Source organism: Fukomys damarensis, unplaced genomic scaffold (assembly GCF_012274545.1).
Source record: "Fukomys damarensis isolate Sample0158 unplaced genomic scaffold, DMR_v1.0_HiC HiC_scaffold_1, whole genome shotgun sequence".
Classification (NCBI taxonomy): Eukaryota; Metazoa; Chordata; class Mammalia; order Rodentia; family Bathyergidae; genus Fukomys; species Fukomys damarensis.
This window is the reverse complement of record NW_022900913.1, coordinates 49,739,078-49,766,634: the sequence shown is the minus strand read 5'-3', so window position 1 is coordinate 49,766,634 and position 27,557 is coordinate 49,739,078. Positions and strand designations below refer to the sequence as shown.

General features: G+C 33.1%; 1 protein-coding gene across 1 annotated transcript in view; it reads left to right on the top strand.

Moving 5' to 3' along the window:
- The window catches only part of Adamts6 (ADAM metallopeptidase with thrombospondin type 1 motif 6), a 173,730-nt gene that overhangs the window by 71,283 nt on the left and 74,890 nt on the right, over positions 1-27,557 (top strand). Inside the window, exon 8 of the mRNA XM_033761118.1 lies at positions 12,908-13,010. Within this exon, the coding sequence (XP_033617009.1) occupies positions 12,908-13,010 (103 nt within the window). The remainder of the gene's footprint in view (positions 1-12,907; positions 13,011-27,557) is intronic.

Sequence of the window (27,557 nt, the reverse complement as noted above, 5' to 3'; positions counted from 1 at the left end):
TCCAACCCTTCTCTGGAGCTCCTAACTTTCCTTACCCTGCTCTATTATCTTCTGCCTCCTAATATACTCTAATTTCTCATGTTTCATTCTATTAAACTTGGGTCTCAGAGCAATTAAATATAGCTTCGATAATAATCATTTTTTGAAATTACCAACATTAATCATTCACTAAAAAAATTATTAAATGCCTGTTAAATATTAGACTATTCTAGAGTGAGAAAGATCATTTCTGCCCTCAAGGACCTTATAATTTCCTGAAAAATCACTTAAATGAAGAAAATCATAACATAGTATGATAAATGATAGGATGGAGTAAGTGTGAGATAATAAGCATGTAGAATTGGCTCCGAGGCTTAACTAGAGGTTTATGGATTTTTTTCCATTGAAAGCTAGAACCTGAAAGATGAATGGGAACTGAGCAGAAACAGAGACAGTAACAATGAGATATTACATAGAAGAAAAATTAAATGTAAGGACTATCTGTTTAAAAGTATGATCTTTATTTTGAGATATTAAGAAGTCACTGAAAGTCTTAGATTTGTGTTTGAGATGAGAATGGATTGGAGAAAAAACAAGAGTACAACAGAACATTAAACAACTCAAGAGGTATTTCAGGATACAGATGAGGATGAACTGCAGAGCCATAGCCTCTATTCTAGGCAACAGTGGAGTCTAAAGAGGGATAACATGGAGAAAATTAAGAACTTAACTTCAAAATGCTGTAAAACTCAAAGAATCAGTATAATAGGAAAATCAGGGTGAGGAAGATAGAAATTAAGATCAGAGAATGAAATCTGTTTGAATTCAAGATGTGACAATAAGAACATTCTCAATGATGACAAATCTAGATTATGGCAATAGAAATGTGTGCCTGTGAGTGGAGGTGAGGGAATTCAAAGACCTTCAAAGCTAGTGAGATCTAGGAGTCTTGCAAGTGGATACTGGAGTTACTTTGGATGGTATTAGAACTTGGAGTATAGGGTGAGACTGTGAATTAAGTATTAGACTCCTTAATAAATGAGGGAGAATGGCTCTCATTTATTAGGGCAGACAGTGATTTGGATGGACGGCATGAATCTCAGGAGCAGAGGTTTTATACAATAGAAGAGGTAAATACCTACTACCTCTGACAGGTAAGAGGAACTCAAATGCACATCTCAATTCATATTTCCATTACTATAATAATTTTAAGAGTGGACATATATTTAGGCCCTAATGCGATAGGTATGATATAATACAAATAATGTATGATAGTTAACCGAAAAAGAAAAAACAAGGCCAAACATTTTAGACATGTTGCATTTTATACATGAACTACAGTAGAAAATCAAGTTGTAGAACTTACTATTGGGTTAACATTTTTATCTTTATCTTCTAAAATAATCAGTGATGTTTTCTTTACAAATTTTGACTTTATTATTCAAAACTTGGAATTGAGTAAAATACTAAAATTTGTTTTCTGTGCTGTTTAGGTTAAAAAAGTTGTCTGGGCATGTTGTGTAAATTGGGGCCTGCTTTAATATAATCTAATATATAAAATTTTTAACTTTCCAGGCTACCTAATCGAGGCCAGTATTCTTCAAAAGAACTTTCTTTATTATGGAAATATGCCTTATGTGCATTGTCCAGCCTCATAGCCACTAGCTTAATTAGCTTTTGAGAACTTGAAATATAGTTAGTGTAACTGAAAAATAGAATTTTAAAATTTCATTAATTTAAATTTGAATATCATGTATAGCTAGTGGCAACTGTATACTATAAGGATAGTCTACCTATGACATAGAAAGTAATCATTATAAAGAAAATTGTAATATTACATATTGAATTATCAAAACACATCAACCTTAATTTGCTTTAAAAATATTTCTCCATTTCTGTGGGTTTCATTCTAGCAGATCCCACCAACCTTGTAATGACAATATTTTTAAAAACTTGCATCTGTATTGAATATATTCCATTTGTTCTCATCAGTATTCCCTAAACAATACAATGTAATAACTATTTACCTTGTATTAGGCTTTATAAGTAATTTAGAAATAAGATTTAAAATGTATTGGAGAATCTACATAGGTTACATGCAAATACTATGCTATTTTATATAAGGGACTCAAATAGCCACAGATATTATCTACAGTGTGGAATCACAAAAAGATGAGTTGAACAGTAGAACACCAAAATAGTTCTGCCATGTCAATATTCAGAGGATGAGAAAAGAAACTGTTCCAGTGCCCCTTTCTTAGGCATAAAGTTGTTCCCAGACTTATTTCATATTTTTATTTTCCCTCCCCCTCCCTCTCCCTGTCCCCTCCCCCTCCTCCTTCACCCCTCTCTCCTCCCTCTCTCCCTTTCTGTCCTTCCTTCCTTTGCTTCCTTCCTTATTTTCTTCCCTTCCTTCTCTTCCTTGGTTTTTGGTTTTTGTTTTGTTTTTTTGGCAATAAGACTACCTGCCCAGCCTTAAACTATCATTAGTAAAAAGAACAGAATTATTTTAATTGGTTTGCCCCTAAAATGGGGTTAAGATCACTTTTCCTGAGACGTGGATGACTGAACAAAATATTCAGAGTTCTTTTAGCAGTAAAAGGAGGCCAGGGAGTGGTTGCTGGGAGCCTGGTTTAGAAACCAGGTAAACCATATTATCTGCCTCAGAGATTTTAATTACCGTGATTAGAAGTAGAAGTAGCAGCCACAGAAGTAGCTCTAGAAAGGTAGCCTCCACTAAAATTTATTTGGTGCTTGACTATCTACCAGACCTATTATGGTAACCAGCTTCTTTCTATATGAAGAGTTCTCCTCTTTCTCTTGAGCAGTGAGTTGTATTGTTTCTGCAATACAATCTAGCTCATGATTGATTGTATTATTTTGTACCACTATACAGTACAGCAGCTGAGATCAAACTATGTCAACACAATTGAGCAGCACTGGAAAATTATGCTATACATGATGACCATTCACCAAACATTCTTTCTTTGTTCAGTTTAACCACCTGCTATCATAGAATTCCTTATTATATGTTTCTGCCTGATCCTCATACATTGGACTCTTTTCTCTATAGCTCAGCAGCCTCAATTATTCATTAATTTGTTTCAACATTAAAAAAGTCCTACATTACTTCCAGTATTTCTTTGTACAGAATTTGCCATATATTTTTAAATTATGCTAGTATTTTATTAGAGTTGTAACTATTCTTTTAGGGTTTTGTCTTTGAGTTGTCTGCCTCCAACTCAATTTTTCCCACATGCCTATTATTTTTAGTGTGCAGTTTTATGGAAAGAGATTTTTCAGGAATGTATTTGACATATTAGAGCAAAAACTCTTGTATTTAAAAAAAAATCACACCAAGAGCATCTATATATAATAGACTATATTATAGGATAGGAAATTTAATGATAAATCACGAAGAATTAGTTGATTGGAGGTAAGAGTTAGTAATAGAAACAAGAGTTCTGTACTTTCCAATTAGCAAAGAATTATTACTATAAGATCATTACAGTTACTGTGGTCTTTAAGTTAACTTTGGGACTTTCTAGATGTATAATGGTTTAAATTGGATATGACTAACCCATGGTCTACAGGCTGTATGCGGCCCTGGACAGCTAGCAATACAGCCCCACAATACCATAAACTTTTAACATTATTTTAAATAATATTTTTGATATTTTTCATGACTTGATTACACATTCCCTTAAAAAGGGAAATTTTGTTACTTATATTATATTATATATTTTATATGCAGTCCAAGACAATTTGTCTTCACCCACTGTGGTCCAACAAGTCAAAAGATTAGACATCCAGGGTTTAAATGCTCTTCTTTTTCTATAACAGAATGTTATATATGAGTTGTTCTACCTTAAAAGATTCAGAAGAATGCACTTTTATCAGGCCAGCCTTCTCCTTAGTGCATATTTTACCTTACTTAATATTGCACACATCATATTTAATGACCCTGTCAATAAAAACCTGAAAGTAACTTTAAAATAACTATTAAATTAGAATCAGTTTGACAGTTAAAGAACTAGAAAACAATTCATAAGCATTTTTTACTTGATTGTGATCTAAGAGAATTGTTGAGATTTAACTAAAAATAATACAAAAGATAAATTCATATGATCCTGGAAAACTTTCAAATTAGTATCCAGAACGAGATAATGCTAAGCAGTGAAATAAGATGAGAACTGGGGTAATTCAATGTCTTGAATCTTTGGGTCTTGCTTTGTACTTTCTAACATATGCCTAGCATGCACATTGCAATAAAAAATCTAGATTTTATGCCTATTCATATGTATTTGATAGATCCTACTTGAATTCATTTTAGGACATTGCAACCTTATTACACATAGCCTGTTGATTCCCCACATAATATAGCAGTACAGATTGATAATTTCTGTTATTTTCCCACCAGTACTATGATCATTGGTTAGTTCTTGTATTTTTACATACTACAATAAATATTAATCATAGTGATTAGAATTGTTAACTTATAGTACTACATTTAAATCATAACTGAAAAAAGAATAATTTAGAAAATTAGAGGAAAAGAAAAATAGTATAAAGCTGTGATAGAATCAGTACCTTAAATATGCACCACAAGGACCTTCTATTTATTAAAGGTGAGTCACAAATTTACCTCTGAGCTTCCTAGTGAAATGACCAAGTAAAGATTCATAACGTCAGGTCTAAGATTCATAATGTCTCATAAATGTGACAAAAGGAAATATCATATATCCATAAGGAACACTTTTCTATTTTGAAGCTTAGATATTCCCGCTATGTTGAACCTTATACTGGTGGATCAGATTGAAACATACAAGGCTAATAGAACTTTTTGCTTAAATTAGAAATAAAATTTCTAATAAATAAGTAAACAATAAAATTTATAATCAAAATAAGCCAGATAATCTTAAAAAGATGTGAACATAAAAATCAAGATATCTACATTTTCTTCGTAGTACTGATTTAATTCCTGTCACAGACATCTGCCAAGTATGGGAGTGGTAAGAAGTGATCCCCAGTAGAAAGAAGGCAGTGTTTTCCTTAACTTCTATTCCTTCTACCCTAGTTTAAAAGAAAAATGGTAGACAGCTTATAAATGCAAAATCTTTAATCATTAAAGATTTAAAAATAGATCATAAAAGGGTGTCCACCTATAAAATTGGCCTGTCGCTCTTAATAGCATCATAATCATTCTATTCAGATGCTAGATACTGAGACTGATTGCTTGTATCACGTTGTTTTGGATGGGTAGTTTGTTCCTTGTCACACGAGAACATCTTCAAAAGCGACCGGAGATAAAAACCTTTTCTTGATGTGCACATGATGGTTTCAAGACTAGAATTCAGCGGTGTCTCACTTTACAAATTTAATCTGATCTACAATTTTGGAAAAGATAACCACATTTGTGTTTATGCACAAAAGGTGGCCATAATAATGTTTCTCATCAATGCAGAGTTTGCAAGCAAAAACAAAATTTGCCAACTGCTTGTTTGCAAACCAAAGTACCGCTGCTGTACAAGGTAAAGACAATAACTATAAGCAGGAAAAGTTTTTTTTTTTTCATCTTGAGACTACTGAGAAACCAAGAGCATATATTGAAGGCATATAAGAGAATTGGATAAAGTTTGATCTCATCATTACACTAGGAACTATACAGTAATTGTGTATTTTGATATCATGAAATAATCTAATAAACATGAGACTTTGGAACTTGGGTTTAGAGGACAGAACATTATGGAAGTTACAATGCTGAGGATTTGCTGATTCAAGAAATAGTTCTCCTGTATGGACATTGAGGTAAATAGTTGATTAGGTCGTGATAGTTTTATTTATAAATATTCTAAGGTTAGAACCAATGTGATCATCTCATAGGGCCATTATGAGAAGTAAAGGCTCTGATTATGCATTCAGAAGCTCCTCACAAAGAGGGTTTTGATTATTATCTATATGAAATCTCCTCTTTCATAGCATATGAGAATATTGACTACTGGTTAGGCATTTTGTTTTCCTGAACAATTTTTTATTCCAGTGATTTAAAACTATCATGCAGAATGTTTTAAGGTAAAAATTAGTGTACAAATTATTTCAGGTAGCACAGTTGAAAGGTTAATGATGAAAATGAATAATACCTTACTTGAAAATTTGGTCTTCGCAGAGTAACAGTATGGCAGTATTAAGGTCATGAGCCAAATTTTATATCAAAGCCTAAAAATAAGAAATATTAGGGAGTATTAGGGCCGGGGATTTAGCTCAGTGGTTCCACCGCTTGCCTTGCAAGCTCAGGGGCTGGATTTCGATCCCTGGTACCTAAAAAAAAAAAAAAAAAAAAAAAAAAAAAAAAGGAAAAAAAGGAAAAAAAGAAAAGAAAAAAGAAATATTAGGAAGTATTAAAAGAACTTTCCTACATTTCTAAAAAGAATTTCATGGTACTGTTTTCTAAAAGCAAATCAATCTTTGTTTTTCTTACCTGATTATTATTTATGATTTGTGTGTTTATTATTTGTGACACACAAGTCAAGTCACAAATAATATGGAGTAAGAAAAATACAGATAATAATACTAGAATAGAACATATATATATTTATATATATTTAACTTTATTATACCTTCCAATCCCTTTTTCTTCAAATCACTTTATAGGGGAAGGAGAAAAAATTTTTAAGTATTCTTTAAATGAGGAAACTAAAGCTCAGCAATGGGCTGAGCATGGAAGGGATCTAGTAAGGCACAGAATGCTTGATTATTGATCTGGTGCTCTTATAATAGGTGGAGCCGTTGGGAGGTGGGTGTGGAAAAGTAAACATCTCTGAAAGAGTTTGGTCACTTTTGACATTGTCTTACTTCCAGTCTAACCTTACCCTGCAGCAGAACCAGATAGCTGAGAACATTCTGAAACTACAGATCTTACCCCCAGGGAGAGGTGCAGGGTAAGTGATGACAAGCTATAGAGTTGATCCATTAATTAACAGTGTTAAAGCCATGACCCAGATTATAATTAGAACACAAATATCTGTCAACTACTTTGTTCTTATAAATATACTTAATATAAGATGAAAATAGCAGGATCAGTATTAGTACTTGTTCTTAGATTAATATAAATTTTATGATGTGTATTATGCTTTGAGAAATATGGACTAGCTTTTAAAGCACAGAATAGGACTTTTTGTTTTATTTTGTTCTTAGACAAATTGCAAAGTATAAGTTTGCTTTTAATATTTTCGTGGGCATATGGGAAATAGGTATGCTATGGATAAATGGCATTTTAATTTCAGGCTATCTACAGTCTATAGAAGTGACTAATTGTAAAAACTTACATAGAAAATTAGAGTATCAAACTTGATATATATTCATTTAGGTGAACAAACAGAAATGAATTTCTTGTCAAGTACATGACTTGACATTCCTTCCTTCTTAACTGTGTGACTTGCTAAGCAGAGACAGGGTGGAATTCAAAAGCCTTCAACGAATGGGGTACAACCTGTGAGGAACATGTTGCTTTCCTGGAGAGGAAGAAATTATATATGGGGAGTTTTGAAGGTCTAGTGTAATAACAGTGGAGCAGAAGTGCAAGTTATGTGAATCCAGGAAGAAAAAGCAGACTGTGAAAGAAAGTAGAGAAAGAAATGGAAATTTTACTCATTTTGTAATTTTCCCTGAGCCTATAGAAATTATTGGATCTTCTCACTTTTAGGAACTGGAGAGTAAAAAGGAAAGAGGGAAAAGGCATTTTCCTTCTCGGCCCACTTTTCACTTTACCCTTAAGACATGATATAGATTTTCTTCATTTGTAGGACATTTGGGAATGCAGTTGTCTTCAAGGACATTTAAGGTGTATTTTGCAAGTAAAAGAAAGGCACATAGGGATTTAAATTTAAGACTTCCCTTCCCAGGTCATCCTGTTCTTTGGGACAAAACCAGGATTATAATCCCAGTAGTAGAAATACCACTGGAATACTTGTCAGCAGAAACTGAGATTTCTTTCTATAGCAACTTGTATGCCTCATTGTTCTATTTTTTAAAAAATTATCTACCAATCCAAAATATTAAATGTAGTCAAAGGGAGATGCTTCTCAGCTGCCATAATATCTGGAACTATAAGATAGTTTATGGATTATGTTAATTTACACAGATTAATGATTAGAAAGATTAATGATAAAGATGTCAATATTAATGTTTTAGATTTCTTTGAAAATGCTCAGGAGACCAAAAGATACTTTTCTCTCTGGATTTTATATGGGTCCCTGCCAGTGTACTTTTAGGAAGTGCTTGATTCATGGTAGCATTAGACTGAAAACCTGTCATGCTTTACATAAAAATTCTGTTGCTTTCGTCTACAGTTTTTTATTATAGTTTCTGGATGTTGTCAGCATTAATTATCCTTAAGTAATTTAAAAAACATTGCTTTTTATGCCCTTTGATTTTTTGTTTGTTTGTTTCTAAGAACAGTACCACCCATTCCTCTATTCCTCTGTGGCTCAGCTTTAACACAGTGTTATGTTTTGTGCTTCTCTGAACATTAAAAATATTTTTTTAAATAAAAAAGCATTGTTTTTTAAACTCTCTATTATCCCTAAACAAAACATTAGATGTATGTACTTTGCCTTCAAAAATTACCTTGCTTTTGGTCACTTTCATTCTTTTAAACTAGCATATATTACTCCTCCTGCACTAATTTTTGATAAACAGGATTTAATCAAGCCATTCACTCATGAAAATATTGAATCAGGAGGGACAGAATACCAATTGATGTATTCTAGAAGCAAAAAGACATGGGAAAAAGTCCTCAAGTCTACCATAATTCTCTTAAGCCACTTCATTCTGTATACTATTCTAAAAACACAACAAACACACTCATGCCTTGTGGGTCTTTGCATTTACTATTTGCGAAAATACATTTCACAGATGTCTACGTAAATCATTCCCTTAATTTTTAAAAAACTGTGATATGTTTGAATGTCATTTTAGAGAGAGTTTCTCTGACCATACTATTTGTTTGTTTGTTTGTTTTTGGAGACAGGATCTCACTATGTAGTTGAGACTGATCTGGCACTCACTGTGTAGCCCAAGCTGATTTTGAACTCATAGTGATCCTCCCGCCTTAGCCTTCCGAGTGCCGGGACTACAGGTGTGCGCCACCACGCCCGGCTTGACCATACTATTTTAAACAACTTCCCTCCCATTCTCTTCACCATGTTTGTTCTTCCTCATCTCAACGTAGACTAAGCTCTATGAGAACCCTCTCCGTTACATTTTTCACTATAATAATCCCAGCGCCTAGGTTATATCTGATATATATTAATCAATTTGTAAATACTTGCTGAATGAAAAAAAGATGCTTAATGTCATTTTTTGTTGCCTTATTTTAAGAGAAAACGAAATTATTCCTTTAGTTTAGGAATTAGATTTGTTCAGTGTGGATCCAGAAAAAAGAAGGAAAATGACTGGGTGACAAGAAGACATGTTTTGGCTGAAAATAAGGGAAGACCTGCTAATAATTGCAGTACTCTGAAAAGTGTTTGATATATTTTTCTGTAGATGTTTACACAAATTATATGATTACTTTGAGGATAATTATAGAGGAAGTTTATAAGGTATCTTGTGCAAATTAGATTATGTAACATCACTTCTTTTTTAAAAAATTAATTTTATTGTTACATTTTACATATACAATATAATGACAGTCATCATTGGAAATTTGTACCATTACATAATATATCTTGATTCTTAATTTTCCCCATTCTCCTGCTCTCCCTTCAGCCCCTCCACCCTTCTCTATTTACAAAGACTAATATCAATTCTTGAATAATAGAATTCTATGTTGGCTCAAAAGTTAACAACTGAGTTCAGCTCTTCTATAAAACACGAGACAAATGTATGAATCACTTAGAAAATATTTTATAAAATTTTGACTTACTCTTTGCTTGTGATAACCACTCCATAATAGTATGTTAACACTCTAAATCAGGGATTGGTACCACTCAGGACAAATTTGACTTGTAACCTATTTTTGAAAATATTTTTATTAGAACACAAACATGACTATTTACATAGTAAACCTTATGCTCTCATTATAGTATTAAGAGAGTGTTCAGAAAATGTTCTTGTTCAGGTGAAGGAGGTTTTCTTGCACTTTGAAATTTTCATTAAGCCACCTTTCTATATTCTAGTTTATTATAAATCGAGGTTATTAATTATAACTATCTCATTAGAGTGTTTAGAGGAATTAAATTGATAATACACCTGTAGACCTTTGAACAATGTGCCACAGAGTAGGTATGTAGAAAATACTAGATAGCTGTTGCTATTGTTAATATTTTTATCGTACTGACCCTTGGAGCAATTATCACTGGAAATGAGTAGATCAAAAATTTATTCATTAACCAGGGACCCACCACCTGCTTCTCAAGCACAAGGTCCGGAGTTCAATCCCTGGTACCACCCCCCAAAAAATTCTTCCTTAAGCAATAATATCCTCTTACTGAAGTTTCTACTTCTACTTAGGAGAATCACTAAGAGATAATGAAAGGTAGCATTCTTGCTTACTTTTAGTGAATGGCCCTCATATTGCCTTAATTTGTTAATTCAGAGTTTTCTTATATGTTTATTTGTAAAATATAATTTCTTTTTATCTTCTATTTAGTTCCTCTCTTCTGAATAAGATGATCTTTTTCCAATCATTCTTTAGTATATGCTCTTTTCTTTCTGTCCTCATTAGCTTTACTTCATCCTCCACTCTCCCCAAATCCTTTGCTTTTCTTAACTAGCTCAATTACTAGAACACTGGAACATCCTCAAGATTTTCTTTCTCAATCAGTATTTCCTGTTAGTAACATTACACATTGATTTTTACCTATATGCAGCACCTATAGATAACCTGTAAGATGTTATATTCTATATATATTACCTGAAATAGTTCTGTCATTTTTATACTTGCATTTGTTTCTCCAACTAGATTGAAAGGTGTACTGGGATAAACTTTTAGGTGGGTGAATACTTAAGGATTAGGGAAAGACTTGTACCTACAGTTTAAATTACTTGTATTTTTAAAAATTGATGTTTGCTTTAAAAGTAATCATTGTGTATGGCAAAGCCACTGACAGCTTTAGTTCTTATGTAGAATTTCCTACAAACAGCTAGAAAAGAAAAGCATTTCTTTAATCTACAACATTTCAAAGATTAACAGACCATGTATCAAAAGACCTTAAAAGTATACTCTTCCATCATGATATACCATATAGTTTATGGTAAATAGTTAATTTTACTTTTATTAAATGAAATAAAAAGGGCAATTTGAGAAGAATCGTTGTTTGGCATTGGGAATATCATATTTTAATATGCTGAAAATACTTTAAAATTCAGGGCCCTCAACAGAGTATAGGCCAGCTGCTACTATTTTCAAAATTGGCAGCTGTGGACTTAACAAAGTAAACATTTGAACTGTGGTATATGGAAAGTAAATGATGGACATGAAAATATTTGCACATTGTAGTCTGTTGTTATTACATGTTTGACAGTAACCGTTAACAATTGTACTGATTTCAGAAAACCACAGAGCAAATGTAAGGATCCAAGGGAACGTAGTGAAACAGTCCTCAGGATGACGTATGTGGATGCTTATAACAAACTTGTTGTTCATATTTAAGAATTTTATCTAAGAACACACCTTGCTCCACATATAAAGGGGATGTTTTCTCTCAGTGTTTTAAAATCAGTAACCTTGTTTATTAAATGCTACCGTGGCAGAACTCTAAAGCATAAGTCAAATTAAGTCATATTGCTCAAATACTGAGATGTTATATGTTTATTTCTTTGAATACTTAGAGGTGACTCTTTGGTATTTGTAATTTATACCTAACTAGATTGACAAGATTTTTCTTTTTAAAAATGTCAATTAGAAGAAGCATTCCAAATTTTTATAAGCCAATAATTATTTCTTCACCCTCTCAACACGCTTCCTATCTTCTATTCAGGTCTGTCCAACTCCCTCTTTTTTTTACTGTTATGATAAAAATTATTTAAAAATCATTACACACATGAACTACTTTGCGTATTTCCTATGTGGCTCCAGAAATTCTGCTTTACCCAATGTGAGCCAGGCAAGCCAAAAGATTAGACACACTAGCAACATATGTAAATATTTTGTACCATTTTAGTATGTTGTTTCATAAAATGTAAATTTCAAAAGTCCATATTCCTTGAATTTGCAGCCTAACGTTTCATCCAGTTAATTCCACATTCAAAATATGGCTTTTGTTAATAAAAAGCTATAGTAACAGGGGTCTGAAACACAATATATAGTGCCAAATCTTATGTTAAAAACGTGCCACTGGATTCCTTAAAATAAAGATCTGGGTGTACCTATGGATCCTCAATCTCAAATAATGTTTCTTGTTGTTTTTGTTTTGTTTTGTTTTTTTCTCATTGAATTTTTTGGTACTTTTAAAGTATATAGTACAGTTACATTCATCACTGGGATCTTGTACCTTTACATGACAGATCTTGATTCTCATTTTTTCCCCTTATCCCTTCCCTCCCTCCACCCCCCCCAAATATTGTTAACAAAAAAAGATTTTGTGTTTTGGTCTTTTTGTCTAGTTTCTGTGTGTGTTCATCAGGAGATACCTGATAGACTGATTACAAAGTGGACTGTGACATGTGTCCAAGTGTAAAGTTATATGGAAACTGTCTAATGCTTAGCTTTAAGTAAAGCTATAGATATTTCTAAGATCACAATTCAGACATTTTAATGTGAATACCAATTATAAAACAGTAAAACAAATGCCAGAAGTATAGACAGAGAGTATGACAGTGAGCTGATATGACGATGTTCAGGCAGTTTTAATCTTAGGGACATTTGTTCCTTAGTTTTGGTGTTTTACAGCAATGGTACCATTTATTTTATTTTATTTTATTTTAGCCATGCCCTTTGGGTTCCCGAGATTTTCGAGAGAAACAGTGTGCAGATTTTGACAATATGCCTTTCCGAGGAAAATATTATAACTGGAAACCCTATACTGGAGGTAATGTATAACCTGCAGAGCATTTATCCTTGAAAACATAGTAAATATAAGAGGGTAAACAAATATATACAAACACAAACATATTTCTGAGTGTAATAGTTAAAGTTTGCAAGTTAAAGCAAGGAAATCCTTGTATATTATAAAGTTCTCATATTTTAGTTTCCTTGTGACAAGCTTATACATTACAAGTTATCAGATTATTTAAAAACTTAATTCTATTTAACAAGGTACAAAAGTCCTAGAAGGGCTATATGTACCTCAAAACCGTATAATGTTTGAAAGTTCTGCTTGATACTTCCTCGGGATAGATGTAAACTACATTATAGTCATTGAAAATGTGCAGTTAACACTCTTAAATCAAAGAATGCTGATATAAATCAACTCAAAAGAGAAAAGTTAGAATTCTATCTTGGTCAAAGGCCAGAGATTTTGCCACAGATGATTATTCTTTATCTGATTTGAGAAACATTCTTGGTCTTTAATTTGAGCATGTATTGAATACTAATTGTTCTGTAAGTGGTTTCTTCATTCCTGAAATGCAAACTAAATTTTGTTGAAATAACTTTTGAAAAACTAAATGTGCTTTTACAAAGCATTTATTGATTTTTGTTTTTATAATATCTTACTTTTAAAATTTTGTTTAAAAAATTTACAATGGGGCTGGGGATTTAGCTCAGTGGTTCTGCTGCCTGCTTTGCAAACACAAGGACCCGAGTTCGATTCCCTGGTACCAAAAAAAAAAAAAAAAAATACAATGACAACTCTGTATCTACTACCAATATTCTACTGTTAGCATTTTATCATACTTTATACATGTCTGCTCATCTCTACAGATTTATTAATCCATCCTATTTTTAAGCATTTCAAAGTAAATTGCAGTCATTAATATACTTTCCTCTGAATATGTCAGCTTATATCCCATTAATCTTGTTGACTTTTTTCTTTTGTGGTAAGAGTACACACAAAGAAATGGACAAAACTTAAGTCCATTTTCCCTGAATTTTGACGAGTGCATACACCAGTAAACCCTATTGAAATACAGAGTATTACCATCACCTCCAAAATCATCATAGTCCTTGTTAGTTATCTGCTATAACCACTTATATAAATTGTGGGTTTTAAACAACAGAAACTTATTTCTCATAGTTCTGGAGGCTAGCAATCTGAGATCAGTGTGAAAGTGTGGTTGACAAATACAGAGACTTCTGATGAGGGCCCTTTTCTGGACTGTAGAATTAACCTCTTCTCATTGTATTCTTATATGGCAGGAAGAGAGGAAAGAGCAGTTTGGGCACTGTATAAGTCACTTTCTAGTTGGTGGGACAAAACACCCAGCACCACAAGTTAAACTAGGAGAAGTTTATTTTGGCTTATGATCTCAGAGAATTCAGTTCATTTCAGAGGAATCACACCATGGTTGACTGGCTCCAAGGCGAAATGGCATGATAGAAGCATGACAGAGGAAAGCTGTTCTACACATGGTGACTAGGAAACAGGGAGATAAAGGAGGATTCAGAAATAAGAATATGCCCATGCACACTTTTAATGAGCCACCCCTTCAACTATACCCACCGCCTAACAACCCACAAACTCCTGAATGGAGTAATGCACTGATTAGTCTAGCACCTCCATGATCCAATTACCTTCCAAGTGCCTACCCTCTGAACATATGAGACTTTAGGGGAACATTGTTTTTAATTTAAACATAGGTTCCTGATATGAGGGCACAGATCCTATTCATAAGGACCACACCATAATGGCTTAATTACTTCTTAAAGGCCTCACCTTATAACATCACATTGAGGGTTAAGATTTCAACACATGAATTTTGAGGGGACACAACATCTAGTCCATTTACAGTCCTCTTAGTTCTTTACAATCAATAACTGTTCCCTACCAACTCCTTTAAAGAGGCAACCATTATTCTGACTTATTTTCTCATCATAGTTTGGTTATGTGTATTCTAGGACTTCATGCCACATTGGTTCTTTTTATTTAAGGCTTCTTTACACTCAGTGTTTTTGAGATCTATCCACAGTGTTGTATGTAGAATTTGTTCATTCCTCTTTTACTGCTGAATGGCATTCCATTATAGTAACAAGTTTTTCAGTTATACTAGTGATTACCACCTTGGTTGTTTCTAGTGTTTAGCTGTCATGTATATCTGTGAATAGATATTTTGTGAGCTTATATTTCCATTTCTTATTTGTAGATAATAAAATTGCTAGGCAGTAGGATAATGTTACTTTAGTTTTAAAAGAAACTGTCAGATGTTTCTCCAAAATGATTGTATGTGCTCCTACCAACAGCATATGAGTAGGTTCTATTTACTCCACACCCCTACCAATATTTGATGTTTTTATTCTTCCTCTAGGAGGAGGAGATTGATGTTTCAATGAAGATTTAATTTTTATTGTGTGGTTATTGTGTTGAGCATATTTTTATGTACTTAGTAATCATTTATGTAATTTCTTTCACACTCTGTTCAAATCTTTTGCTTTTTACAGGCAAAGTTTTAATTTAACTAATTTTATTTCTAATTGACATAAAATCTGCACATATTTGTGGGCTAGAGTGTAAAAATGTAATAAATGTATAAATTTATAATAAATCAGAATAATTGGTATTTCCATCTTCTCAAATATCTTTCCATATGTTTAGAACCTTCTCAAATTATTTAAAAATTTATAATAAATTGTTTTAGACTTTAGTTATCCTGTTGTGCTATAGAACATTAGAATTTATTTCACTTATCAGGCTGACTTTTGGTATGTTGTACATCCTCTTTTTATCTCTCTTCCCTCCTGCTCTTCCTAACCTCTGGTGACCACTTTTACTTAAGGTGATCAAATTTTTCTTCCACAAATAAATGAGAACATGTGGCATTTGTCATTCTGTGTCTGGCTTATTTCACTTAACATAATATCCTCTAGTTGCATTCATGTTGCCACAAATGACAGGATTTCATCTTTTTATGACATATTCTATTGTGTATATGTATCAAATTTTAAAAATCCATTTACCCAACTGATGGAAACTCAGTTGATTTTCTATCTTGACTATTGTGAATAGTGTTGCCATAAAGATGATTGTACAAGTGTCTCTTTTGATACAATGTTTTAATTTCTTTTGTATATATACCCAGTAATAGGATTGTTGGCTTGTGTGGTAGTTCTATTTCTCATTGTTTGAGGAACTTCCATACTGTTTCCATGGCTGTATTGATTAACATTCCCACTAACAATGTGTAAGAGTTTTCTTTTCTCCATATCATCACCAGTTTTTGTGTTTATTATTTGTGTTTTAACAATAGCCATCCTAACTGGAGTAATATAATATCTCAGTGTGTGGTTCTTTTTGTTTTGTTTTGTTTTTTTGGTACTGGGGATTGAACTCGGGTCCTTGCGCTTGTGAGGCAAGCCACCGAACCGCTGAGCTAAATCTCCAGCCACCTCAGTGTGGTTTTGACTTACATTTTCCTAATAATTAGCAATCTAGATTTTAGCAATATAATATTTTTTTCATAAACTTGTTGGTCATTTGTATATCTTCTCTTGGGAAATGTCTATATAAGTCTTTTGCACACTTTTTAACCTCATTTTTTCTTTTTTTTTTGGCTGTTGCGTTGCATTCCTTACATATTCTGAATATTAATTCTTTGCCAGATGGATAGCTTGCAAATATTTCTCTAATTCTGTAGTTTGTCTCTTCTTTTTGTACTGTTAACTTTGCTGTACAGAAACTTCTTAGTTTAATAATACCATTTATCTAATTTTGTTCTCATTGCCTGTGCTTTTGCAGACGTTAAAAAATCTTTGCCTCTACCAGTGTTCTGAAGTGTTTTCCCTATTTTTTTTTTTTTTTTTTTTTTTTAGTTTTTTAGTTTTTTTTTCTAGTTGTTTCAGTTTCAGGCTTTACATGCATGTCCTTGATTTATTTTTAATTGGTTCTTGTATATGAATCTTGTATAATCAGGGTCTAATTTCTTTCTTCTGTATATGTATATCGTGTTTTCCTAACACCATTTACTGAAGAGATTGTCCTTTCTTTGATGTGTGTTTTTGGCACCTTTGTTGAAAATGACATAGCTATATTTCTTGATTCTCTATCCTGTTCCATTGTTATGTGTGTCTTTTATGCCAGTATCACACTGTTTGGTTTTTATAGCTTTGCGGGATATTTTGAAGTTGGGTATTGTGAAGCTTCCTTCTTTGTTCTTTTTCCTCAGGATCCTTTGTTTATTCTAGATCTGTGTAGTACTATCTCAATTTCAATTTATAAAGAATATCCTTGGTATATTGATGGGGATTACACTGTCTCTCTAAATTATTTTGGAAAATATTAACATTTTAACAATATTAATTTTCTATGAACATAGGGTGTCTTCACATTTTTTGTATGTGTCCTCTTTGGTATCTTTCATAAGTGTTTTATATTTTTCAAGGTAGAGATCTTTCACATCCATGGTTAACTCTATTTCTTGGTATTTTATTTTTGTGGGCTTTGTGAATGTGATTGTATTTTTAATTTATTTCCTCAAATATATTATCAGTGTATAAAAATTCTATTTTTGTGTGTGTTGATTTTGTGTCCTACAATTTTACTGATTTTTTAAAAATATCAATTTTAACTATTTTTGTTGGTGGCATCATATATATATATATATATTTATGTAAACAGGGATTACTTAGCTTTCCTCTTTCTCCTCTCTACTTTGGACATCCTTTGTTTCTTTCTCTTGCGTACTTGCTCTGACTACTTCCAATGCTATGTTCAAAAAGAGTGGAATACTGATGAAAGTGTTTTAAGATACTGGAAACACTTTTAACTTTTCTCTGTTTATTATAGTGGAAATGGGTGAGGGTTTGTCACATATAACCTTTATTATATTCAGATATATTTCTTCTGTACCTAATTTGTTGAAAGTCTTTATCATTATCAGAGGGCAATTGATCCTCTGACTGCCTAGAAATGGGGACTGTGAGGGCTAAAGAAAGAAATATAATAGAAAATTGCTCAATTTCAAAATACATGGGGGCCTGGAAGTCAGTGCTTCAGACCAGCAAATACAGATACTCTGAGCTAGCCATTATTCATTGGGTACACACAACAATTGGAGAAAGTATCAGGCTACTTTGGGGGCAGCAGTAATCCTATGTTGATGAGGCTCTTATGATGATGAGGGCAGTAAGGAGAGTATTCTTAACAATAGTAGGTGAGATGAGATAGAGTTAGCAGGCTAATAAAAAGTTGTCCTTCCTACAGTGAAAACTTTCTCTCTCTCTCTCTTTTTTTTTTATTATTACTACTCCATTCTTGGTTCTTAAAGAACAAGAATGTCTTCAGCTGATGTACTTTTGCCCTTGAGCATCACATACCATGGGACCACTGAGGCCTGAACTTGGGACCTGAGGCAAAACAGAGTTATGTTCTTGCATGCCATAGCTGGTTCATGGGCAAGGTGACATTGGGCCTTAGACAGCTATAGTCAATTTTAATTATGAAATGATTGTTCTCTAAAAATTATATAGAACGGCTCTCAACAATCATTAAATGTTTTTATTTTTAATTAATTAATTTATTTATTAAGGTAGAGTCTTGCTATGTCATCCAGGTTGGCTTTTGAACTCATTATGTAACCCAGGCTGAATTCACAGTGATCCTGCTGCTTTGGCTTCCTGAAGGCTGGGATTACAAGCATCTGCTAACATGTCTTGCTATGAAAATGCTTTTAATTTTATTATTTTTAGTATTTAAAAAACTTGTGAGCACATGTTTGCAGTACATAACTGACTGTAATCATCATACAGAACTGCTACATGTCTATAACACATCTCATTTCTTTTTTTAGGGCTTTGAATTTTATTGAATGTTTGTTGTGTATCCATTGAAATGATCATATAATCATATAATCTTTGTCATTTGGTCTGTGTCCTTCAGTCTCATATATGTATCCTGGCTTCCCTAAGTCCCAGACAATCACGGTGTATAATGTTTTTATATGTTGTGAGATTTTATTTCCTAGTATGTAGTTGAAAATTATTCTGTCTCTATATATTAGACTTTTTTCTTCAGTGTTCACTTTTTTTATTAGTACATGTTTGAATTACATAATGATTATATTCATTGTGGGGTATCGCTATGTACATATCCATGCACTAACAGATCTCAATTCTTTATTCATCCCCATTCCTGCCCCTCCTTCACCCCTGCCTCTATCCCTTGATCCCCTTCCCATTTGTAAAAGATCTCTTTCCTTCCTATTATCTATCTTTTATTTTGCTCTTTATTTATATTTTGGGTTTCTCATGTGAGAGAAACCATGCAATAATTAATCTTGTATGTCTAATTCATTTCACTTAATATTATGGTCTCAAGGTGAATCTATTTTCCTACAAATGACCCAACTATATCATTCTTTATGGCATAGCAGTACTCCATTGTGTATAAATACCACATTTTCTTTATTCATTCATTGGTTGATTGTTAATAGGCTATTCCCAAGATTTAGCTATTATAAATTATAATAATAACTAGGTAATATAACAATAACTAGTTATATTAATAACTAGAAGATAACTAGAGGGGTAATAGCTGAGTTTCTAGTTTTAATTTTTTTAAGGAATCTCCATACTGATATCCACAGTGGTTGTATTAGTTTATATTACCACCAGCAATGTATAAGGGCTTCTTTTCCCTACAACCTCAACAGTATTTGTTATTATTTGAGTTTTTGATAATAGTGATTTTTCTGGAGTAATATGATTTCTCAGTGTTGTTTTAATTTGCACTTCTCTAAAGGCCATATGTTGAACATTTTTTAATGTATTCATTGGGCATTTGTACTCCTTCTGAGAAGTATCTTCATTTCAGGTGCCCATTTTTTTATTGATCTTTTTTTAGGGTCTACATTTTTAGATATTCAAATAATATTCTAAGTATTAGTCCCCTGTCTAAGGAATAACTATCAAAAAATTTTTTTCCACTCTAGGTTTTCTTTTCACTCTGTTGACCATCTCCTTTGCTGTACAGAAGATTTTTAATTTATGATTCCTTTTGTTGACTTTAGTTTTCTTTCTGTTCAATAATGTTTGTGTGTTTTTTGTTTCAGAACAATGCTGTCCTCATAGAATGAATTTGATAGTTTTCTCCTTTTTAAATTTTGGAATAGCTTAAGATAATAGTATTAGTTCTTATTTAGATATTATAGAATTTAGCAGTAAAATCAACTGGCTCTGGGCTTTTTTTGTTAGGATAATTTTATTTTTGCTTCAGTGTCTTTATTCACTATTGGTCTGAACAATTTTTCTGTGTCATCATGGTTTATATTTGGTAGATTATATATGCCCAGATATCCATTTCTTCTTGGTTTTCAAACTTGTTGGTATATAGTTGTTCCTGATAATTTGTAAGTAGTCTTTTTAATTCTCCTTTTTCATATCTAATTTTATTGAGTCTTCTCTTTTTCTTGATTAAGCTGGCTAAAAATTTATCATTTTGTTTATTTTTTGGAAAAGCCTCTTCTTTTAATTAACTAAAAAATATTTAGTGTCTATTTCATTTATTTCTATCTGACCTTCTACTAATTTTGTTTATTCTCACTTTTATGATTGCTTGAGCCACATTGCTAGGTTATTTGGAATGTGTCTCTGCCTCTTTGTCTCTGTCTACCCTCTCCTTCTGTCACGTAGGGGCTTATTGCTATAAACTTTCATCTTAGTACTGCTTTTGCCATGTTCCAAAGGTCTTGGTATGTTGTGTGTATTCGTATTCATTACTTACAGATTTTCTTTTTTTGTAACTGGGGATTGAACTTGGGACATTGAACTTGCAAAGCAGGTGGAAGAACCACTGAGCTAAATCCCTGGCTCTTTAAGATATTTTTTAATTTCTTCATTGACTCATTGGTTGGTATGTATGTATGTATGTATGTATGTATGTATGTATGTATGTATTTATTTATTTTGGTGCCGGGGTTTGAATTCAGGTCCTTGTGCTTGCGAGGCAGTCACCAGAACCACTGAGCTAAATCCCCGGCCCGACTCATTGGTATTTAAATGAATATTGTTTAGCTTCCATGTATTTATGTGATTTCCAAAGTATCACTTGTTGTTGATTTCTATTTTTATTCGATCATATGGATGATGCCACTGTCTATTGCCAGTGGCAATAGTAGCTAGAACCCCCTTTGGACCTTCATGACAATACTCATGAAGTCTTCTGAGTTCCTGATGACTAAGCTAAATGAAATGAACAGATTCCCTAGGAAGCTTTCCTTGAGCAGAGAAATGCAGCAACTCTCTCGTCAAATGAAAGATTTACACTTTTGCCTCCTTGGAGCTTGTGATGGATAAGGTTTTGCTGATTTAAGACCTGAAGGTGCCTTTTTTTCTTTCCCTGTACAAAGCACTTGCTTTCTTTTGAATGGAATCAGTCTCTTCAGCAACCATACTGCTTTGACCTCAACTTTAGTTTTTTGCCAAAATTTAAGTTTTTTAAATGTTTATGCTCTGCTTTTACTTCCAATTTTTACTATAAATCTGGCTGAAAGCAGCCAGCAGTAATCATACTACAGCTTGAACACTGAGCTGCCTTCAAATTTCCTCCACCAGATCAATTAGTTCACTGCCTTTAATCTCAGTCTCCCTCAAAATCTCAGGACATGACCAAAATGTGAACAAATTTTTTTCACTAGAATGTAATATACTGCTCCAAATGGAGTCTTAATTTCCAACTGAAACCTCAGGAACCTGGTCTTTACTGTCCATATTCCTATCAGCATTCTGGGTCCCTGAGCAACAGCCAGAATTACACATTGGCTCTACTTACAGCATTCTAGGACTTCTCTGGCCTAATTACCTAAACTGAAAATATCTCCTGCAAGCCAGTTCCAAAGGCTTTTTCTAAACCATGTGGTTTAGAAGCAATGAGCCAACTTCTAATATTCTTATTAGTACCGATATTCTTTATTAGTCAGCTTTCCTGTCATTAAGACACAGTGCCCAACACCTACAGTTTAAAGTTAATTTTGTTCATGATTGGATTCAGTCTAAGATTAGCTGTTGCCAAGGAAGAAACATCATAGTAGAAGGCTGTAATGGAACAAAAATACTTAGTTTATGGTGACTGGGAAGCAGAGCAGGGGAATAGCACCAGAAAGGAGAGGGCCAAGAATCATATATATTACCCAAAGTCATGTCTCAGTGATCCACCCTGACATACCTGGAAGTGTGCCTTACTAATCCTATAGGTAGCTCCCCAGCCAATCAAGTTGAAAATTAATATTAACCATAACACCAACCCCTGGTCCCTGTGGTCCTAGATTTCTGAATCTATTTATGGTACTTGCTTCTCCCTGGGCCCAGTGCCAGGGAGGCAGAAGCCCAAGCCAAGGTTGTCCTGTCTGTCACTCACCACTTCTAACCTCACTCAATCCACTGAGAGTCTCTGGCCTGTTGTTCCCTCGGGGCCCAGTGCCAGGGAGATGAAAAGCTGAGTCTGGACCATCTGGTTCATCTCACTCTGCTGTCTATAGTTACCATTTCTGGCACCACCATAACCCTCCACGTTTCAGTACAGTTTGAAGCTCCCATGGTGGATGTAAAAAGGAGGCTGTGTCCTATTATTAGACTCTGGACATGTCCTTATTGGTGATTCACTAGGATGGCCTACCTCTGAGGGCAGTGGTGACTGGGATGAGTGCTACATGGTGTTTATTCCCCTATCTACTTCCCCTAAAGAGTTATGTGCATTTCGCAGAATGGCTGGGCCGCTTGATCTATACTAGGAATGGAGCTCATAAACAAGGAAACATTCTCTTATTATTATCTCAGACTGAATTATGTCCTGTTGGGGAAACCATGTGGCTTGACTGGCAATATGGACAGTGGCATCCAGGTTGAGTGGCCATCTTCAGCTGCTCCCTAATTTCTTCCCCCAGACATTTTATGTGTTTCACAGAATGCCATAGTCTGCAGACCTGCACTGGGAATAGAGCCCAGGGTTGAGGCTTCATTTGTTATTCTAGCTTCCCCTTTTTCTGTATTTCAGATGTTTGCTATCTCATTTAAGTTGTATTCAAGTAGTTAGTGTATCTATGGCCTCATGTAATTGCACATTGACTGATCTTTGCATCTCAGAGTTGTTTGTGAGTGCTCTTTCCTCTATGCCACCAAGATATCACTCCATTTTCAGCTCTTAAATCCATTTTGAGTCTATTTTTGTGCTGATGTATGAGAAAGATACAATTTCTTTCTTTCTCTTTTTTTTCTTTTCTCTTTCTTTCTTTCTTTTTGTATGTGTGTATGTAGTTTTCTCAACACTGCTTATTGAAGAGACTATCCTTTCTTCATTATGTATTCTTGGCATATTTGTTGAAAATTAATTACTTTATATGTGTGAGGTTATTGAAGAGCTTTCTACTCTGTTTTATGTTTTACATAGCAATTTTCATAGACTACTACAATTTTGTAATATATGTGAAATCAGAAAATGTAATATCTCCAGCTTTATTCTTGTTAAATATTAGTGTGGCTATTCAAGATCTTTTGTGATTCGATGCAAATTTTACGATTGTTTCTTTAATGCCATTGTATTTTTTTTCCTCATTGAGTTCATTGGTATATTTTAGGCATACAGTGCAGTTACATTCATCTTTGGGATCTTGTACCTTTACATGACAGGTCTTGGTTCTCATTTTTTTCCCTTTGTCCCTGCCCTCCCTTCACCCCCTCCTCCCCTCCCCATTTACAAACACTTTATTTCCTTTTTTCATTTTCTCATATCTTTTTCTTTTCCCTTATCACCTTTCCCCTACCCTTCCCACTTTCCCTACACCTTTAAGCTTTTCTTCGCATTTCACATTGTCAATTATCTCATTAGGATCGTATGTACTATTATAGTTTATTCGCACCAGAGAAACTATTTGGTATTTACACATGTGTGACTTACTTATTTCACTTAGGAGTATATCCTCAATATGTATCCATTTCCTATGAATGAATCTACTTTCTCATTCTTTATGGCTGAGTAGTATTCCATTTTATAGAAAAACCACATCTTTATCCAGTCTCCAAGTGATGGGCAAATGGGCTATTTCCAAGTTTTAGCTATTACAATCTGTGCCAGTATAAACACAGATTCCATTGTATTTTTGCTGGAGATTGAAAAATCTATACATTGGAGGAATATAGACATTTTGGCAACAGTGACTCTTTTGATCTGTGCACACACTGTATCTTTCCATTTATTTATGTTTCCTATAATTTCTTTAACCTATGTTTTATAGTTTTCAGTGTAAAACTTTTTCACCTTTTTAAGTTCATTCTCAACTATTTTTATGTTATTATAAATGAAATTGTTTTATTAATTTTTTTGGATAGTTCATTGTTAGTATAGCAAAGCTACTAATTTTTGTGTGTTAATTTTATATTCTATATTTGCTGAATTTGTTTTATGATTGTACTCATTTTTTTGGTAGACTCTTCAGGGTTTTCTATATATGTGTGGTTGAAAAACCATGGATGAATTTACCTCTACTTTTGAAATTTGAATGCTTTTATTTCTTTTACTTGAATAATTGGCTAGAATTTCTAATATTATGTTGAATTGAAGTGGTAAGAATAGGCATCCTTGCCCTGTTCTTTTTTTTTTTTTTTTTGTTACCAGGGATTGAACTCGGGTCCTTGCGCTTGCGAGGCAGGCCACCAAACCGCTGAGCTAAATCCCCGGCCCCCTTGTCCTGTTCTTAATCTTAGAAGAAAAGCATTTCAGTTTACCCCATTGTGTATTATATTTGCTCTTGACTTACTATATATGCCCTTTACTTTACTGAAGTATATATCTTCTATACTTAATTTGTTGAGAATTTTTATAATGAAAGGTTGTTAAATTTTGTCAAAAACTTTTTTCTGCATCTATTAAGATAATCATTTGGGTTCTGTCCTTTGCTTTGTTAATATGTGTATTAAATTTATAGTTTAGTATATGTTGAACTATCCTTTCAACTCTGGGTAAATCCTACTTGACCATGGTGATCAGCAAAGTTGCTGCATATTGTTCCAATCTTAAATTTGTTAAGACTTGTTTTGTGACCTAAAGTGTTATGCATGCTGGAGAATGTTGTGGTTATGCTTAAGAAAGTTGATACTTTTTGATGCTGTTAAATGGAATGTCCTCTATGTGTATAAGTTCCTTTTGCCTAGAATATAGTTGTACTCTAGTGTTTCATTATTGATGTTTTTGTCTGCATGATCTAGCCATTATTGAAAGTGGAATATTGAAATTCCCTACTGTTAGAGTGCTGTCTGTTTCACCCATCAGATCTGTTAACAATTTGCTTTACATAATTAGGCGCTCCAATATTGAGTGCACATATATTTACAATTATAAATTGCAATCAATTATCATTACTATCATTTAATAATTATCTTATTTATTTATGGTCTTTGACTTAAAATCTATTTTATTTGATAAAAATGTAGCTCCTGTTGCTCTCTTGCTTTTCTTTTACATGGAATAACATTTTTGATTCCTTCACTTTCAGTTTTTCTGTGTTTTTAAATCTGAAGTGGGTCACCTATGAGATGACGTTATAGAATTTGGTATTATTTAATCCATTTGGCCATTTTGAGTGTGCAATGTCATGTGTTTAGTAAATATTGCTAGGTAAGGTCTTACTATTGCTATTTTGTCATTGTTTTACAGTTTTACAGATTCTTTTGTTCTTTTCTTCCTGTCTTGCTATTTTATGTGGCTTAATGATTTTCGGTACTCATATACTTTGATTTCTTTCTGTTTATCTTTTGTGTGTCTATTAAGGTTTTTGTTTTTGTGCTTACCATGAGTCTTATGTGAGAAACCTTACAATTACAGCAGTTATTTTAAGCTCACAATAACTTAAATGTGATCACAAACAAAAATTCTACACTCTTACTCTCATGTTTTTGATGCCACATTTTGTATTTATTGTCTTCATTAACAAAATATTGCAACTTTTGTAATAGTATTTTAATAGTTTTGTCTTTTAGCCAGAATTATACATAATTTAAATATTGCCACTGCATTAAAACTAATCTGATTTTGACTATATACTTAATTTTACCAGTGAAATTTATACTTTCATAAATTTTTATATTACTAATTAGCATCCTTTCATTTTAACTTGAAAAACTCCCTTTAGTATTTCTTATATGGCAGGTCTAGTGGTGATGAGCTCCCTCAGCTTTTATTTGTCTGGGAAGGTCTTTATCTCTTCTTCATTTCTGAAGGACAACTTTATCAAGCGAAGTATTCTTGCTTGGTAGTTTTTTTTTTTTTTTTTTTTTCTGTCAGTGCTTTGAATCTATCATCTCACTTTCTTGGCCTGCAAGGTTTCTATAAAGACATCGGTGTGTATACCCATGGCATTCCCTTGTATATAATCAATATTTGTTTTTTTGCTGCTTGAAAAATTCTTTTTCTTTGATTTTTGATAATTTGATTATTATATAGTTTTGTGAAGTCTTCTTTGGATTGAACCTTATTAGAGAACTTTGAGCTTCATGTATATGTATATCCATCTTTCTCAGATTTGGGAAGTTTTCTGCCATTATTTCTTGAAATAAATTGTTTCTCTCTTTTTCTCTGTTCTCCTTTCAATGTTCTCACAGTGTGAATGCAAATATATATATATATATATATATATTTATGGTGTCCAATAAGAAAGTTTTTAGGCTTTCTTCATTCCTTGTCATTCTTTATCTTTTCTTCCAAATGACCTCTTTTTGAGTTCACAGATTCTTTCTTCTACTTGCACTTTACATTTTATTTATTGCATTCTTCATATCCACAATTCTGTTTTGTTTGTGTGTATTAATTATACATACATATATATATATATATTAGTTAAATTTTTTATTTTCATCATGTACTCTTTTTCTGACTTCATTGAGCTGTCCATCTGTTCTCTCTTGTAGGTCTCTTAAACATTGTGTTTGTTTATTTGTTTTGGCTGCTATGGATTGAACTCAGAGCCTCATACACATTAAACTGATGCTTTATGATTGAATCAAGTTACTTTTAATTCTTTTGTTAGACCATTTGCAGATCTCCATCTTTTTGTGTTGGTTACTATAGTACTACTTTATACTTTTGATAGTTATAATGTTTTCTTGTTCTTCGAAGTCTTATGTTGCTGTAAGCATATTTGAAGATAGTCTGTAAGAGTGGTGGTGAACCTATGGCGCATGTGCTGCAGAGATCTTTGTATGAGCATGTTAGCTAAGTCCCTCCAGCAGCCAAGCACTGGATAATACTTGTTTTTTTTTTTTTCCTAAATAAAACTTCAGTATTCAGGATTAATTGAAGTTTTGATACTTTGAGAAAAATAGATGGATTTGAGGTTGCAATTTGGGCACTCCTACTTTAAAAGGTTCGTCACCTCTGGTATACTGTGTGTTGATTGGGGAAACACATCTTCACTAAAAAGCTCAGCTAAGGACTCTGAGCTCTGTCATAACTTGACTGTAGGTGCACCTGCTCTACAATTTTTTTTTTTTTTTTTTTTTT